General features: G+C 43.3%; 1 protein-coding gene across 7 annotated transcripts in view; it reads left to right on the forward strand.

Moving 5' to 3' along the window:
* Arhgef3 (Rho guanine nucleotide exchange factor 3) overlaps positions 1-16,152 on the forward strand; it is a 310,353-nt gene that overhangs the window by 143,395 nt on the left and 150,806 nt on the right. For all 7 annotated transcript variants that reach the window (XM_087181501.1, XM_013065441.3, XM_087181503.1 and 4 more), the window contains one exon: positions 6,903-6,965. In XM_087181501.1, coding sequence (XP_087037627.1) covers positions 6,903-6,965 — 63 coding nt within the window. The remainder of the gene's footprint in view (positions 1-6,902; positions 6,966-16,152) is intronic.

A 16,152-nucleotide genomic window follows, 5' to 3' on the forward strand; every position in this document is an offset into this window, starting at 1 on the left:
GTGTATGCTTCATTTCCTTGAGGCATATAGGTAAATGCTTTACAACCCTTTTAATATTGTTTTGAAACATATACTGTTTAAATGTTCAAATTCATTTCATATCATTTTAATATATTAATATAAAGAAAACATTGTTATTAAACAATATTAAAAAATAGCATTTCATGGCAGAAGTATCATTGGTCTGGCAGTCAGGCTGGCCTAAAGAAAATTCCTGTCCAGCACTCACTAACGCCTGCCTGACCTCCAGTGCCCTCTCAGTAAGATGAACATTTCAGTATCAACATAAACTGGCTAAGGAGAGGCTTAAGAGAATAGACCTTGGCTCCTATCAGGTACCCACTTACAGCATCTGCTTCCTCCTGCTTGTTAGTGGAGGGCACCGGGTGATGTTCAGACTCTCAGAGGATCCCATGTGTGTTTAAAGGAAATGGAAGCCAGGCCAGGTGACGATTCAGGCTCTGAACAGGGCCGGCTCCTCTGAGAATCTGTCTGCTGAGGACTGGATCAGTGCTCTTCACAGAGTCATCCCCATGACAGCAGAAAAAGCAGTGTTCACAGGCTATTTGCTGATAAGACTTAGATGTCTACCTGTGCTATCTGAAGGCAGGCAGCCTAAAAGGAGCGAGCCCCAGAATAGCCCAGGAACAGCAATGCATTGTGAAAGTGGGCCGAAGGATGAAAGGTGAAGGCTGAAGGTCAAGGTTATAGGATGGTGTGGCCAGCAGTGAGTCTGGAGCAGAGGTTTACCTTAACACAGAGGCCTCCTGATGCTTTGATTTGCTTTCCTTTGCTTCCTTCCATCCCAGCCCTGTACTGGAGGTTGAACCCAGGGTCTTTATACATCCCCAGCCCTTAAAAAAAAATTTTTTTTTTTTTAAATTTTGAGACAGTCTCTCTAATTCCCTAAGCTGCCCAGGCTGGGCTCAAACTTGAGGTCCTCCTGCCTCAGTCTCCCAGAGTGCTGAGATTACAGGCTTGTGCCATCGTGCCCAATTATCGCCTGGTAGTTTTTTGATTGGAGAAGCATGAGAGAATTTTCCAGTGCCCAAGGACTTCTAGAGAGAATCTCTATCAAGACCTACTCTGCAGGACTTAAGACTCAGATACTGTACTCAGGTGCATTGTTCACAGCCTCTTCTCTGTCACTGCCTTTCCTTCCACCCCCAGGTAGGTGTGCAGGGGTTGGGACGAAGAGTTCAGGTGCTCACTATAGCGTCTCTTAGGGTGGATGAACTGGATGGCTTCTTTCTGAGATATTGTCAGTCTTGGATTACATGCTCCTAAAGCACAGAGCCTGAATCCTCCTGATGCCCAGGCCATGGTCAGGGAGGTGCCTTCTCTCCAGAAGATCTGACTTTCCTTCTTGTAGGAGCCATGGAGCTCACTAGTGCCCCGCTTGGAACAAGGTGTGACCCACCTGACATGTCTGTGTATTGTAAAAAAAGCCCACCCTACATCCTAGTGCCGCTGGTGTGGAAACATTTCACTTATTTGAGAAGCAAGAGCCTGAGCTTGAACTGGCAGCTTTTAAGTCTCCAAGGAAATTTGAGGTTGCAGAATTTCAGCCTTCAGTGAGCTTTGCTTTAGAGGGAGGCTTTGATTTAATTTTGGCAGCAAGGTGCTTAGCAGAGGGGAAGGGTATCACCTCAGGAACACTAGCCTCCTTTATTCATTTATTCTTTTACTCACAGCTAGGAAATTATTCACAGGCCAGCTGCTGGGCACCATCCAGTCAGGGGTGGCAGCTGGGGTAATGTTTGTGCTGAAGGCAGAGGGTCAGCCTCAGGCGCATTTCTTGGCCTTGCCCAGGGTGTTTTCATGGTAGAAAGGGAAAGGGACTGCACCTGACAGGAGTAACCAGGTGGATTCTTGGAAGGTGCTAGACCAGGTGTTCAAGCCCACCATTCTTGGAGTGGCCTCCTGCCTAGGCCCTCCCCAGGTGACCGTAAAACAGCCATGACCTGATGGCAAGCGGTGACAGCTCTTAACATAGGGGAGGATCACGAGTTCCAGCCCAGCCTGGGCAACTCAGTGATTATAGCAAGACCCTGTCTCAAAATAAAATAATTTAAAAAGGGCTGAGAATGTAGCTCAGTGAAAAGGGCCCTGGGTTCAATTCCCAGTACAGCAGAATAAACAAAACAAGGAAGAACTGCAAATTTGACTTTGTCTGGACAATGTGCCATGGTCTCCAGGGCCAGTGCGTAGCAAAATAAAAGCGGTGAAGGTGATTCCTCCCACCTTCCCCCAGCCCGGCACCACCTCACCCCCTCCCTTAGGTACTTAGGAGTGTGCTGGCTCAGACACTGGGCCAGGACACTGGCAGGGGAGCACACAGCGTGGAGTCAGCCAGACCTGGGTTTGAATCCAAGCTCTGCCACTTGCTGTCAAACCTTGGGTGAGTCCTTGCCCTGTTTTGAGCTTCCTTCTTCTCTGTGGAATGTAGATGACACTAGTTCCTCCCTACCTCATGGATGGTTATGAGGCCAAATGAGAGCCTACAGATTTAGCTCTGTGAATGTTTAATAAGTTAAAGGTGCCATGATTACCAGTCTGATTGTTACCATTCCTTCAATTGCTTCGGTGAAATTCAAAACAAGCCCAGTGTCCTACTGTGCTTCTGCTTCTGAGATCTCGCTTGTCCCTGTCTCCATGGCCTGTTCCCAACTGGTGATTCTCCCATGAGCTGTTCTGTAGATCCTGGCAGGCGCCCGGCTCCACAGTGTTTTAGAAATTCCAGCTCGGGGTTAACCACCCCAGCTGTGGGGTGGGTGCGCAGTAGGTCCACCTTTTGCCCTCTGGAGCTGGCGACTATGAGGAGGACACACCTCTAAAAGGGACGGGGCCAAAAGCATCAACAGAAAAACCAAGAATACTGTCTTGGGAGAAGTGGTCTTGGTACTGTACCAGGCTCTGGGAACACGATCACGACGGGCCCTACCTGCAAGGCTTTAGATCTCAGAGAAGGTCAACCCCAAACCAGAATACAAACAAATAAAATCATCTTTATGTCTGGTCTCTGTCTCAGCACCTTATCTGCCTCACATGTAGCAGAGATCCTGATCTGCACTTATTTTGTTCTCTTCACTCCCAGTTAGTATGCAGGGAAGTTTCTGGCTTGTTCATTGCTCTATCCCAGGACCTCGAAAAGATCTTTGGATAAAAAGTGCTCAGTGAGCAAAGAGCAAATGAACCACAACTAAGTGACACTTTGTGAAACTTTTGTTTGTAGCCCAGAGTTTCAAGTTCAGACTTCTTTGCTGCTAGCTGTGGTCAGTCACCAGCCTATGTAGTGAAAGTTGACAAGAAAATCTACTCTCATAATCCACGTAGCTTTTATTTTGTGAAATGAGTGGGTTTCTTAAGGAGATCATTCTGTTCCCAGATTAACTGCCTGGGGCTTAATGAAAAAGGCCACTAGAGGACATTTGTCTTCTGGACTTGACACTTGAGGCCCGTGGCAGTGCCTGGTAGGAGCGGGCTGGGTGTGGGTGCTGGGCAGTGTGTCGAAGGTGCATGCCTGTGAAGAGTTTCTTACCCTCTCCTCCGCCAGGGTGGCCCCTAGGGATAACAAGCTACTCTCAGTACGTCTGGTTGACAAGAGTTGTAACACCCTGAAATCTGTAATCTGACAGTATCAGGCAGCAGCATAGTCTCTGTAGTTTACAGTCTGGGCAGTACGCAGCAGGAGCTGCCATTTATTGTGGACCTGCTATGGGCCAGGCCTCGTTCCAAGTGCTGTTCACACATCACCTGTGGTCTTCACAGAGCCTGACCTGGTAGATCTTGTTTCTCCTTCACGGAAACATCCAGACCCTCACCTTCCTCACCATGCCCTACAAAGAGCTTAGGTTAGGGACTATAGCATCTCAAGGCGGGAGAAAGCCAGGTGTGGTGGTGCACACCTCTAATCCCAGCAATCTGGGAGGCTGAGGCAGGAAGACAGCAAGTTTTAGACCACCTGGGGCAACTTAGCAAGACTTTGTCTCAAAATTTAAAAATTTTAATAAATAAATAATTAGTTACAATTTTTTTAAAGGACTGGGGTTAGAGGTCAGTGCAAAGGCCCTGGGTTCAATCTCTAGGACCACAAACAAACAAAATAGAAGCGGAACTCAGGGCACAGGCCACTGTAGGCAGGAGGACCCGCCTCCAGCATCCCCCACTCTACCCAGCACATGTTGCTCACTGGTGCAGCGTTCTCCCGCTTGCTCTGTTGTGGAATCCTTCTCAATACAGTGCTCTGGGCAGACCCTACCAGACATTCCACGAGGCAAGTGAGACATAGCCTGTTTGTCTCCCGGGCTTTAAACAGTGTGTGTGAGGGGTTTTCCCCTAAGCCCTTGGCTTTCGAATCCTGGACTCAGAGTCACTGTAGCCACGTAACTTTGAGGACACTGCTTATCCCTACTTATCTGTGTATTTACCAATAGAATGGGCACTATCCCCTGCCCTTTCTGCCTCAAGAGTCACCATATAGGCAGGGCATGATGGCGTGCATCTGTGGTCCAGCCTCCCCTGCAGGCTGATGCAGGAGGATCACTGGAGCCCATGATTTCAAAGCCAGCCTGGGCAACATAGTGAGACCTCTTCTCAAATGAGAAAACAAATGAATAGATAAAACAGATATATTTATATAAGGTCATGAATTGGTGTCATTGACACCACAGTGCTGTTTCACTTGTACCTAAATGATCCGTCAACAAGGGCTAGACCCTGTGAGGACAGGAAGCAGCCTTAGACTTGGCACTTCCAGTAGAGTGGGTGTCAGCGTTTCTTCTCTGCCTCTTCCTTTCCTCTCCTCACCCCTTTCCCCTCCCCTTTGCTCCCTTTCTCTTGTCTAAGTAAAAATCTCCCTTTTACTTTCACGCTATCTTTTTATGTTTCTGGAGTCTACCTGTCAGGGAAAACATGCGATACTTATCTTTTTGAGACTGGTTTATTTCACTTAACATCATGATCTCCAGTTCCATTCATTTTTTGGCAAATGGCATAATTGTGTTCTTCTTCTTTTTTTTTTTTTTTTTGGTACCAGGGATCGAACTAGGGCCCTTGCACTTTCTAGGCAGGCAGCAGAACCACTGAGCTAAATCCCTGGTTTATAATTGTGTTCTTTACAGCTAAATAATACTCCATTGTGTATATATACCATGTCCTCTTTATCCATTCACCCACTGGTGGGCACCTAGGCTGATTCCGTAACTTTGCTATTGTGAATTGTGCCACAGCAAAGCCAGGTATTCGGGTTTCCCTGTAGAGCACCTTCCTTTGGGTCAATACCAAGGAGAGGTGTGGCTGGGTCATCAGCATATTTTCAGGGCTCCTCTGAGAGGCCCCAAATGGAGTGTTTCACTTCCTAAATATCGTGCAGCGAGCTTGTTACTGCAGATGCCAGGGCACTAGCCCAGAACAGCTGGCTCAGCCTCAGGAATGGCTCCTGGCAGGTGCATCTCTAATCATTCCTCAGGTGGTTCTGAAGTACCCTGCCCTGCTGCTTCAGACTCTAGCTCTCCAGGGCTCTGAGTAGAACCATGCTCTCTGTTAGGATTTTAAATATCTAGGTACTGGCTATATAGAAGGAGGCCGCAGCCCCCACCCCATCTTCATCTGGTGAACTCTTACTCATCCTTCAGGCCTATTCGAAGGCCTCTTCCTCTGAGAAGACATCATTACCATGATTCTACACACTTTGAGCCCCTGCTGTATCCCAAGCGCTCTGCCATGTTCTCAAGTGCATTACTGTGTTCAAGCTCTCTTTGTGAGAAGAAACCAAGTTGTTGCCACCCCCCACCTTGCCCACCTTGGAGCTGAGAAAGTGTGGCTCGGAAAAGTGAATCGACTTTCCCAAAGGTGTTTGGCTCGTACTGCATTATGGTTAATCGTGTTCAGTCTGTCTCTCCTACATGAGTGTCAATTCCTTTGCTGAGAGAGTTGCTGACCTTTGCGTTCCTGGGGCCACATACAGAGTGGTACATAGCAGGTGTTCAACAAACCTGTTTGAATTGAATAGGAACAATTCTGGTTGCTTTCCGATTTCTACTTTTGCTCATGGTAGGACAACAGGAGGACTTCTTTAGCGGTTAAAGACTCTAGATACCCCTCAACTTGCCCATCATTTCTGCAGTTCTGGTCATTTGCTAGCTTTCTTCCAAGTAGCATCAGTAGATTTAGAAGTCCTGGGTTAGGGAGGGGCTCGAGAAACTCTTGCCTGGTTGATTGGGCTAGCAAAACAGAAGAGGTGAACTTTCTTATGATTTAGAGGGAGAATTTCTTTTCTTCTTATAAAGAGTAAAGATATTTTTCTACATTTAACTTGGCAGGCTTCCCTAGTCATAAATTTATAAATTAATTGCAAATATAATTACCTTTAGTTCAATGGCTTTTCTGAATCTCAGTTTTCATGGCCGTAAAATAGGAATATTAGAGCAGATATCGAAGGTTCTTTCCAACACTGTGATTCTGTGATTACACCAGGACCCTGGATGAGGTTGAGAACAAATTTATACTCCCCATTAACAGAGCAGCTATGAAAGTGGAATATTTTCAAATGAATTAGATTTTTTTTCCAGTCTAGTTGATTTTTCCAAATTAGTCAGAATCTGACCAAAAAAAAAAAAAAAAAAAAAGAATAATATGACCCTGATATCTAAATTTCTAAATGCTATGTGGAGAGATTTTTAGAAAAAGGAAATATGAAAAGAGACTGTAGTAGCATGAATAATAATCCAAACCAATTATCCTAAAGTTGAATAGCTTCCCATAATTCACTTACATAGCTTGGTTAAAGGTTTTGGGCAGCACGGTGGAAATGGTAAGGATTGCACATGCTGTTTGATTGCTTTTTTTCTTTTTGTAATCAAAGCCATAATCCTTGTTTACATTTGGACTTTGTTTTGCAGCGGAAACGGAAGCAGAGCACCCAAGATGAAGATGTTGTCAGCCTTTGCAGTCTTGACATAAGTGTAAGTGCAGATCTTTATAATTCCCACCCTGCCCCTTAATTTGTCCGGGTAGAATCTAGATAAATCCAGTTGTACTGTTTAAGGGGTTGATTCAAGAAGACAGATGTTTGTCCCCTGGAGGGGGAAGTTAGTGAATTGGCTGACTCAAGTGGCCAGATGGCCCAGAGGCTGGAAGGGGACTCCAGCACTGTGGTGGAATAAGTGGCTTTGGATTTAGTAGATGTTAGTTTGAATCAAGCTTCTATGCTTATTACTTGTGTGGCATGTTTCCGCATCTGGACAACAAGAATGAAATTTTTTTGAGTCAAATAAAACAATAAAAGTGAGAATAGCAAGTGTATTACCTGGTGCATACTAGGCACTCATCAAACATTAGCCTTAGTGTTTTCTGTAAAAGCAGAAGTTTGCAAAAGAAACTGAAGTGATTTGGGAGCTGATACTGGTGATGATAGAGATAAATCATTTCCTTGGGGTTTTTAGGCCATGTTCTTGGATGCCTATTTTTAGCAGATTTCTGTACCTGGACTCGTATCCTCCAGATGTAACCGGGAAGCCTCCCTGTGCCTCTGATACCCTCGTCATCCAGGAGCTGAGGCTGGGGTGGGGGATTCAGCCCCTCCCTTGGGTTCCTCCTGTCCCCTTATCTGTGCATTTTATACACTTCTTGGGGCTTAACTACTGTGCACTCTGGATCCATCCAACATTAAGCTTTAATGTCTCTCCTCTACAAAGGCCACGAAAGCTGCCATTATGCAATGGGACGGCTTCCACGCTAAGAATTAAGAACTGAGTCGTGGTCTTGGCTCTACCTACAACTAACAATATAACCACTTCTCTTCCGATTGCTTCAGTTTCTCCTTAAAAAAAGAAAAGAGTTAAAGATCAGATCTTCTAAAACAACTGTGAAAATTTGAAATTTACCAAACATGGATTATTAGGTTTTCATGTGATAACATTTATTTGCCAGTATAAACAAGGCTATTTTAGCTATTTTTAGTTATTGCAGAATTTTCTGTGATGCAGTCAGTCGTGATGGAGCGAGCCTGAGCTGGCATCTAGCTAATCTACTTGAGCATCTTTATTCACCATTTGGTATTTATCTGCTCCAGTCTTTGCATCATTTGATTGATGAAGTTGGTCTAGTGTGCTAGATTGCTATGGTAATGGGACAAAAGGATGACATTCTTCTGAGTTTTACTTTACTCATTGAATGTTTTATTGTTGACAAGTGAAGCTGTGGAGCTTCCCTCATCAGCAATAAGAGTTTTTGTGTTTGTACATTTTTAATTTTGAAGAAATTTACTTTTAGAATTTAAAGACTTTCAGGATTTGAAGAACTCTTAGCCATCATCCATTCCAATTCTCTCACTTCACAAATGAAGAAGTGGAAGCCCAGGAAGGTGTAGTGACTTAGGCAAGACTTTAATCCAAGTCATTTATAGGATCATGTCTCATCATATGGTTTTCTTCAACGAGACATTGATATTTATTTTTCAGAAAAGCACGCTCTGGATGCTTTTTATCAAAGAACCACCAACCATGTCTCTGACATGAAAGGCTTACTTGGAGTTAAGAATTAAGAGTTGTGATTTAGTTTTTGTCTTGGTTGGCATCAATGACCTTGCATTCTTATCAAGGTCACTTGAGCTTAAGATAATGAATCATTTTTAGATAAAGAATTTTTTCTCCTTGTGCAGCTGCAGATGATGTTTCCCTTTTTCTTAGCTATCTCATATGTCATGTTTTATTATAGTAATGAGAATTTTATAGAAATCTATCCTGGTACCACCAACAGGGCTATGCTTAGGGATTCAGCCTAAGTCATTTCTGATTTACTCTTCAGTTTTTTTCTGAGTGTTGTCAAACAGACTTCTAGAATTTGGTATGAATTACCTTCACTCATTGTCATGTAGTATTAATAATTGTGCAAGTTACAAGGATCCTAGAAGCTGTTGTAGGGACATGAAAACTGCTGTTTGGCATGTTCTGCTGGCCTATGTGGTCATAGGAAGATACAGGATATGTGGCAGAGCTGGGAGAGAACATGGAAGTGGTATTACTAACTTTAATGCCTTGTCCCCAGGAGGCATGTGTGGGATTAAGTGATGGGTAGAGCCACATATGAGATGTTTGCTATAGATGCAATAATGTCGAAATAAATATCTGAGCCTAGTAAATTAATTATGCTAATAAATGGCCTTCATGAGTTACTCAGAGGGAATTTATCTTTGTGCTTTTAAATAGTAATTTGTGGTAGAGTCCTAGCCAGTCCCTTACCTAACCAGCATTATTGAAGAGATTTTTGGTTTTGGTGGCACTGGGGATTTGATGGCACCCAGGGCCTTGGGCATTGTAAGCATGCACTCTACCACTGAGCTACAGTCCCAGCCCAGAAATTGTTTGTTGTTGTTTTGAGATGGATCTTGCTGTTTTGCCCAAGCTGGCCTCAAAATCTTGCGCTCAAGCAGTCCTCCTGCCTTAGTCTCCTGAGTAGCTTGGGACCACAGTCACATGCCACCACACTTAGCTAAGGAGTTGTTTTGAGTCTGCTTCTATATGTAGTGGAAAGTACCTGAAAAAAAAAAGTGGGTTCCAATGGATGACTCATACTGGAGGATGTGAGGGTTTAGGAAAGTAATATTGGTAACTCTCAATTTTGATTCCATTTAATAAGTGGAAAGACAGTCACCAGATGTGTGCTATGAACAAGAAGGTGGTAAATGAGGGTATGGGGTCTTTCAGGAATCATGGTCAAGTTTCCATTGAGTCCCAGCCCAATGTTGGGTACACAGTGGGCTCTTGATAAATACTTACAGTTGATTTTTTTTTAATATGGTGAATTTCTCTAGTGTTCCCCCCAAAATATATCTTGAGATTAAAAAGTTGGAAAATGTTAGCTTGGGTGAAATTGGGTGATTAAAAACTAAATGCCATATAACACCCTGCAGAATTTCAGAATAATGATAACATCAGACATTCCCACTGACATCTTGGCTTATTTTAAAGCCTCAGACGATGATTCTGATAGTTGTCTAGAAGGGAGTTTTCCTACTAAATCTCCCTCTGATTGCTTAGGAAACTTGGGATTAAAAGACCAAATGAGAGTGGGCCCACTAGGAAAAGCTAATTCTTACAAAACACGGATCCTCAGTTGTGTGGGGTGGTGATAGCGCCGGGTTCCAGAAAATTTTACAAGACTCACATGTGATTGCAGGCCTTCATGGACCCTCAACCGAGCCCCTGTGTTAAGAGCTTCTCTTACAGAGGGAACTAGAAGGATCTTAAAGCCCAGTGAGGGGTGACATATCTCCAAAGAATTGTTTTCCTGCCCTCCCCTCCCAGCATTTGGTGAAAAACAGATTTGGACTGGAGAGTATGCACTAGTTGACAAAATAATTAGTTTCTATTTTTTCCCACCACTTCACCCTGTGCATTGGCTGAGCCCCCAGCTTCCGGGCAGAAGAGAATAAAACTATTCCTCAGGGGAAAAAAGAGGCAACATACAGTTTTGAGAACAATTTGCAGTTGAAGAAGGCTCCCCACAGCCACCTACAAAGCTTCTCTTGCGTCAGCAGATATGAGTGGGATGGTGGCAGCGACAGTGCTGCCCCTACAGCGCTTTTCTAGTTTAAATTCTGAAGGCGAGACATGGGAAAGAGCAGCTCTCCTCACGCCCCAGCCAAGGGCCTGCTCAGTGCCAAGCATTATTTCTCTAGAAACAAGCAGGCCCTGCCCTGGATGTAGAAGAAGTTTCCAGCGATGAAGTAATATAAAAGATGAAGAGGAATATATGTAGTCTTTGTAGAAAATTTGGGAGATGTGATCAGTAGGGTTTGACATTCCCACCTAAAAGTAGTAGCTACATTTTAATGTATTTCCTTCCAGTCATTATAGATACCTCTTTAAAATGTTTTCGTTCTAAAATATTTCAGACATACAAAATAGTATAAAGAGAATATAAAGCCCCACAGGCTACCGGTGCAACTGAAGAGACACTTCCTTACCAGCAAAGGCAAAGACTGTTGAAAACCCTTTGCTCAGCCCACTTGGGTGCTTACTGCTATCTTAGCTGTCCGTAAACACTGCTGTGGACATCATCCCTAAGCAGTGCATGTATTTTAAACCAGCCTGTAAGATTATATAGCACACGGGACTTTTCAAAATTGAGATCATAACAGAAATTAATTTATTCCTGTGCTCTTCCCTTACTATGTTGAGAAGATGATGCCGTATCCTGAAATATCCTTCAAGAAAATTATTTTTATTACATACAGAGTGCTTTGTCAAGTGAGCACACCAAATTTATTCAACCCATCCTCTCTTGGGAATTCAGCCAAGTTCTGACTTTTCTGTATTATAAATAGCACTAGTGGGCATCCAAGAATATCATTAAGTGATCTCTTTTACGAGTAGGATGAAGTATGACATACGAAATTCCTGGGTAAAGGGGCAATGCCTAGTTTGTAAACTTGTGAACAGGTTTATACCCCTTCTGGCAGCTGAGCTGGCAGTGAGAGGTGGAAGCAAAGTTTAGGGCTGTTGAGCATTACAGGAATGGGAGAACATCTTCATGTTTCCCTGGTTCATCCTTTTCCCCACAGCATCACTTAGCTTTTTTTCACTTAGCTTACCCGTACACGTGTGCAGTACTAATGTCTGCATTCCTTGGGGGAAATTGGCACACGTACACAACACACCTTGTTTCCTCTTTTTTTTTCATTAAGTTTATTGGTACATTTTATTTTTTTATTGGTACATTTTAGATGTACAGTACAGTTACATTCATCATTGGGATCTTGTACCTTTACATGAGTCTCTTGGTTCTTATTTTTCCCCCATTCCCTGCCCACCCTTCACCCCCCCCTTCCCTATTTACAAAGACTTCGTTTCCAGTTTTTCCTTTTCTCATATTTTTTCTTTTCCCTTCTTTCCTTTCCCCTGCCCCTCCTGCTTCCCCCACTCCTTTAGACCTTTTCTTCCTATTACACAGTATCAATTATACATTTTGACCCTTATTTACACTTTCAGTTTCTCACACTAGAGAAACTATTCAGTATTTACACACATGCGTCCTGTTTATTTCACTTAAGAGGATGGCCTCAATGTGTATCCACTTAGCTATAAATGTCTCTAGTTTCTCGTTCTTTATGGCTGGGTAGTACTCCATTTTTATAAAACCCACACCTTTTTATCCACTTTCCAGTCAATGGGCACTTATTTCCTCTTTTCATCCCTGTTCCCCTTGGCAGGGTCTCTGGCTTGGTTTGGGCTTTGGTAACCCACCCTCCCTCTCCCACACCCTCTAGGAGATCTTCTCGAGGGGCTCAGCCTCGCTGTCTGAGTGGGGCAGGACGTCCTTTCCATGGCAGTGGGTCTTCCCTGACTAGACACCGGGGTGAGCTATACGCAAGCTCCTTCTGGGTAAGGAGAACTTGGGGAGAACATGGCCACACCTCTCAAGCTTGTGAGATCCCTGTATTGTTGTTACAACTCTTCTTCTTCTGTCCCCTTCGAGAAGTCTAGCTGGGCGTTCATGTGGCTGCCTCTTGTGCTTTCTCTGGCCTCCTAAGGAGAGCAGTTGAGGGGAGCTGAGCCGTAGTGTTTGGACAGTGGAGCAGTCTTTGGTCACTAACATGCTCACAGATCCTCGTTGTGGCTTAGCACTATTCAGTATCTCTGTGGCCTCCCACCTTCTTCCAGTGTATCTTCCATACACCACCAGGTCATCTTTCTAGCGTATAAATCTTGTCTTGTTGAGCCTGACTCCAGGCTCCCAGGTCTACAGTGCTTCCAAAGCCTGCATCACCTGGCCCTGCCCACTTGTTCACCTACGCACACTTCTCCTAAACCACTACCTTCTACCTGTTGTATATGCAGCCCACTGGTTTTCTTTCAATTTCTCAAGCTTCTCATGCTCCATCTTGCCACTGGGCCTTTGCACACACTTTTATCTCATGTCTGGAATATATGCTATTCCCACGCTTTGCCTGGCTTGTGCCAACTTATTTATATCTGTTTCCCATCTAAGAGGTCCCCCACTTCCAGGAGTTTTTGCATTCCTCCCTCTAGCCATTCATTCTCTGTTCCATCCCCTACCCCACAGTCCTAAGCATGTGACCCTGTCCTAGCCTGTATTGCACAGCGTGGTGGTGCCTGTTTCCCGGTCACTCTCCCCAGCCATCCCATGAGCTCCTCTAGGGGAAGTCTGTGTTCTGCCCTCGTTAAGTCCTGGCATCTGGCACAGGCCTTGAGCCATAGTAGGTGATCAGTAAACATCAAATAAAAGTTGGGCTTCAAGTGTCCCTCACTGCATGACTGAAGGAAAGGGACAGATCAGTGCTAGACAGTCAGTGGCATCATGAAAGGGAAGGGTAGAATTTTAAAAATCTAACAAGAAGAGGAGATGAACATATTTACTCCAGATGTATAATGCCAGGAAATCTTTTGGACTCCGATCACTCAGCAGGCTGTTTCCTGAATTTATTACAGTGCGCAGTACAGTCATGCTCTGTTTACAGTCTCACCAGTAGCTTGTCAACTACAAATGATGTTTGTCTTAGCTGCTCCATAAAAATGTCTGGGGTGAATGAATGAGTGAGTGAGTCTCAGATTGTATTACTCAGATGGGTACATCTGAGCTGCTCAGTCTTATTTTTATTACCAAGGGTTTCCTGGGGGTGAATACCAGTCAGGATTTCAGGGAAGGCAGGACCAAATTGCTGTAGTCCTTGGCTACACAGAACAGCCACAGGAGACCTGTTAGATACATAGTAAGAAGAGCAGCTACTGTTAGTTAACTGAGTGCTTATTATGTGACGGGCTCTATCCCAGTACACAGTTTATCATTTCACCCTTACATTACCCCTGTAGAAATGAGAAAAATGGATATTTAGAATTATTATTATGATGATGATGATGATGATGATGATGATGATGATGATGATGATGTACCAGGGATCAAGCTCAGGACCTTGTGCTTGTGAGCGTGGTGCTGCTGAGCTAAATCCCTGGCCCGGATGTCCAGAATTATAAACTTGCCTCTAGTCTTATAGCAAATGGCAGTTTTAGGATCTGATTTCCAGGCTCTCTTCCCGATCTTAGTGTTAACTATAGTTGTTATTGTTATGTCAACAAATAGCACGATCTTGAATGTGGATATAGTTAAGTGTTTATATGTTTTATGCTTTCCAAATACCTCATTTAATTCTTACAGTGGTCCTGTGACCATGCCCTTTTTACAGATGAGGAAACTGAGACTGAGAAAAATCAATGAGCTTGGAGCCATAGCTTGTAGATTCAAGCACAGGATGGTTGGTAGCTTCCCCGTGCTGCCTCTGGCATAAGAAAGAAAAGAGAAGAGAGCATTTGGTTCTATCACTTATAGTGTTGGGTGATTTAGAGGGCATTTAGTTGGTCTCATAACTAAACCAGCTTTGAGTTATAGGCCAGTGATTCTCAAATTTTCATTCCCTTGGCATTGCAGTTACTTGGTTACACAGACATTCAAAGCATTAGAGTTGACGTAGAAGGGGGGAAAGCTTTCTTGTCTTGATTAAGCTAATGATGTTTCATTGCTAGGATGTTCAGTTGGACACAGAATAGCAGCAGGATTATTCTATCTCTGTTTAGCAGAGTCCAGAGAATTAAAAAAGATGCCATTTCTGCAGTTTTCTTTTGGAACTTGCTAAGTGGAGATTAGTGTTGCTCTGGCCAGCATGATGTCCTTATGAAGTATATCAAGATTTTAATAATGCTCCAATCACTGAGGAGACCAGCCTGTTGTGGAGACTGGTCTTAATTAGCACATCCCTATATTTCACCTATAAGCATTTTTCTGTTTCGGATGCACAAATTGTCGGGGCTACCTGGAAAGTCGTTTGGACCGTAGGCGGTGGAGTCCCTATGTTCAGTGCCATCTGGTGTCAGATTCACCCAGTGTTGACATAAACAATTGCACCTTGCCTTTGGCCTAATTGATTGGGTTATGGGTTGTGCTAATCACTGTGAGCTTTTCTCTTTGATCTACCTTTTGCAAAGCACAATGACTAAGAAGCTTCAGGACATGCTTTGAAAAGTTGATGGCCCTCAAAAGTATAAGTCAGTGTATCAGTCTTTTCTTGCTTGCTTTAAGGAGACATCCATGGGGCCACGTTAAATGAGGGTTTTTATCCCCCAGAATATGTATTTATTTGAATTTATAACTAGAATTACATACTTTGGGAGCTAAGGGACAAAATATCACTTTGTACTTTGGTTTTCTTACTTGTAAATGAAACCATAAAAATGCCTTGCTTTAATAATTATAAGAATTAAAATGAGTTTATGTAAAGTACTTAGCACCTGGCCCATAGTAAGCACAAAAGTATTAGCTGAGGGCCAGGGATTTAGCTCACTGGTGGCGCCGCCTACCTCTCAAGTGCAAGGTCCTGAGTTCGATCCCAGGTATCAAAAAAAAAAAAATCAAATTTGTGGCAAGAGCTACATATGTGCTTCTTAATGCATTAAATAATGAACTTTGGCAACTTGTCTAATATAAAGTACTTTCAATAAGGTGGTAAGAGTGAGTGGTATTTTGAAATAGCTGCATTGACTAGACTTTCATTTGAAAACCTGATGATTTCTGTATTACAGCATCAATGCTCTGCAGATGCTTCTAACTTGTGGCCTCTATTCCTACCAGAAAAAAATGCAAAATTTCAATTGTTGGTGAAAGCAAAGATATATTCTTTGCAATCCAAGCTTGAAGACACCCTACATTTTATCTCTGGGCCCCTGTTGTATGCCTGTGTGTATTCAGGGCGGGGATGAAGATTCCAGATAAGAATCTCTGCTGACGTTACCTAATCTGTTATGATAAACTTCTGTATGGCTATTGCATTACTTTTGTAATATAAATGACTGAAAAAAATACAACAAATATAATAAATTTTAACCTGTTGGTATGAGATTGTTAGTGTTAGTAAAGGAGAGAATGTAAAACATGCATATAAAAGTTATTTTTAAGAAGACTTTGCAATAGCCATTGAATCAATTCCTAACACATAGTGTTTAGATTTTTCTTTGAGACCAGCTTAGCTGAACAATTCTTTGCATTGCTTTTTGAAATTGATGACCTAAGCTACCCCAGTATTTTAGTAGCTGTTTTTTGCCTTTTCTATGATTAAAAAAATAATTTAGTTGGGCATGT

Source organism: Heterocephalus glaber, unplaced genomic scaffold (genome assembly GCF_053883595.1).
Source record: "Heterocephalus glaber isolate CG9 unplaced genomic scaffold, H.glaber_assembly_v1.0 deba00001472, whole genome shotgun sequence".
NCBI classification, from domain to species: domain Eukaryota; kingdom Metazoa; phylum Chordata; class Mammalia; order Rodentia; family Bathyergidae; genus Heterocephalus; species Heterocephalus glaber.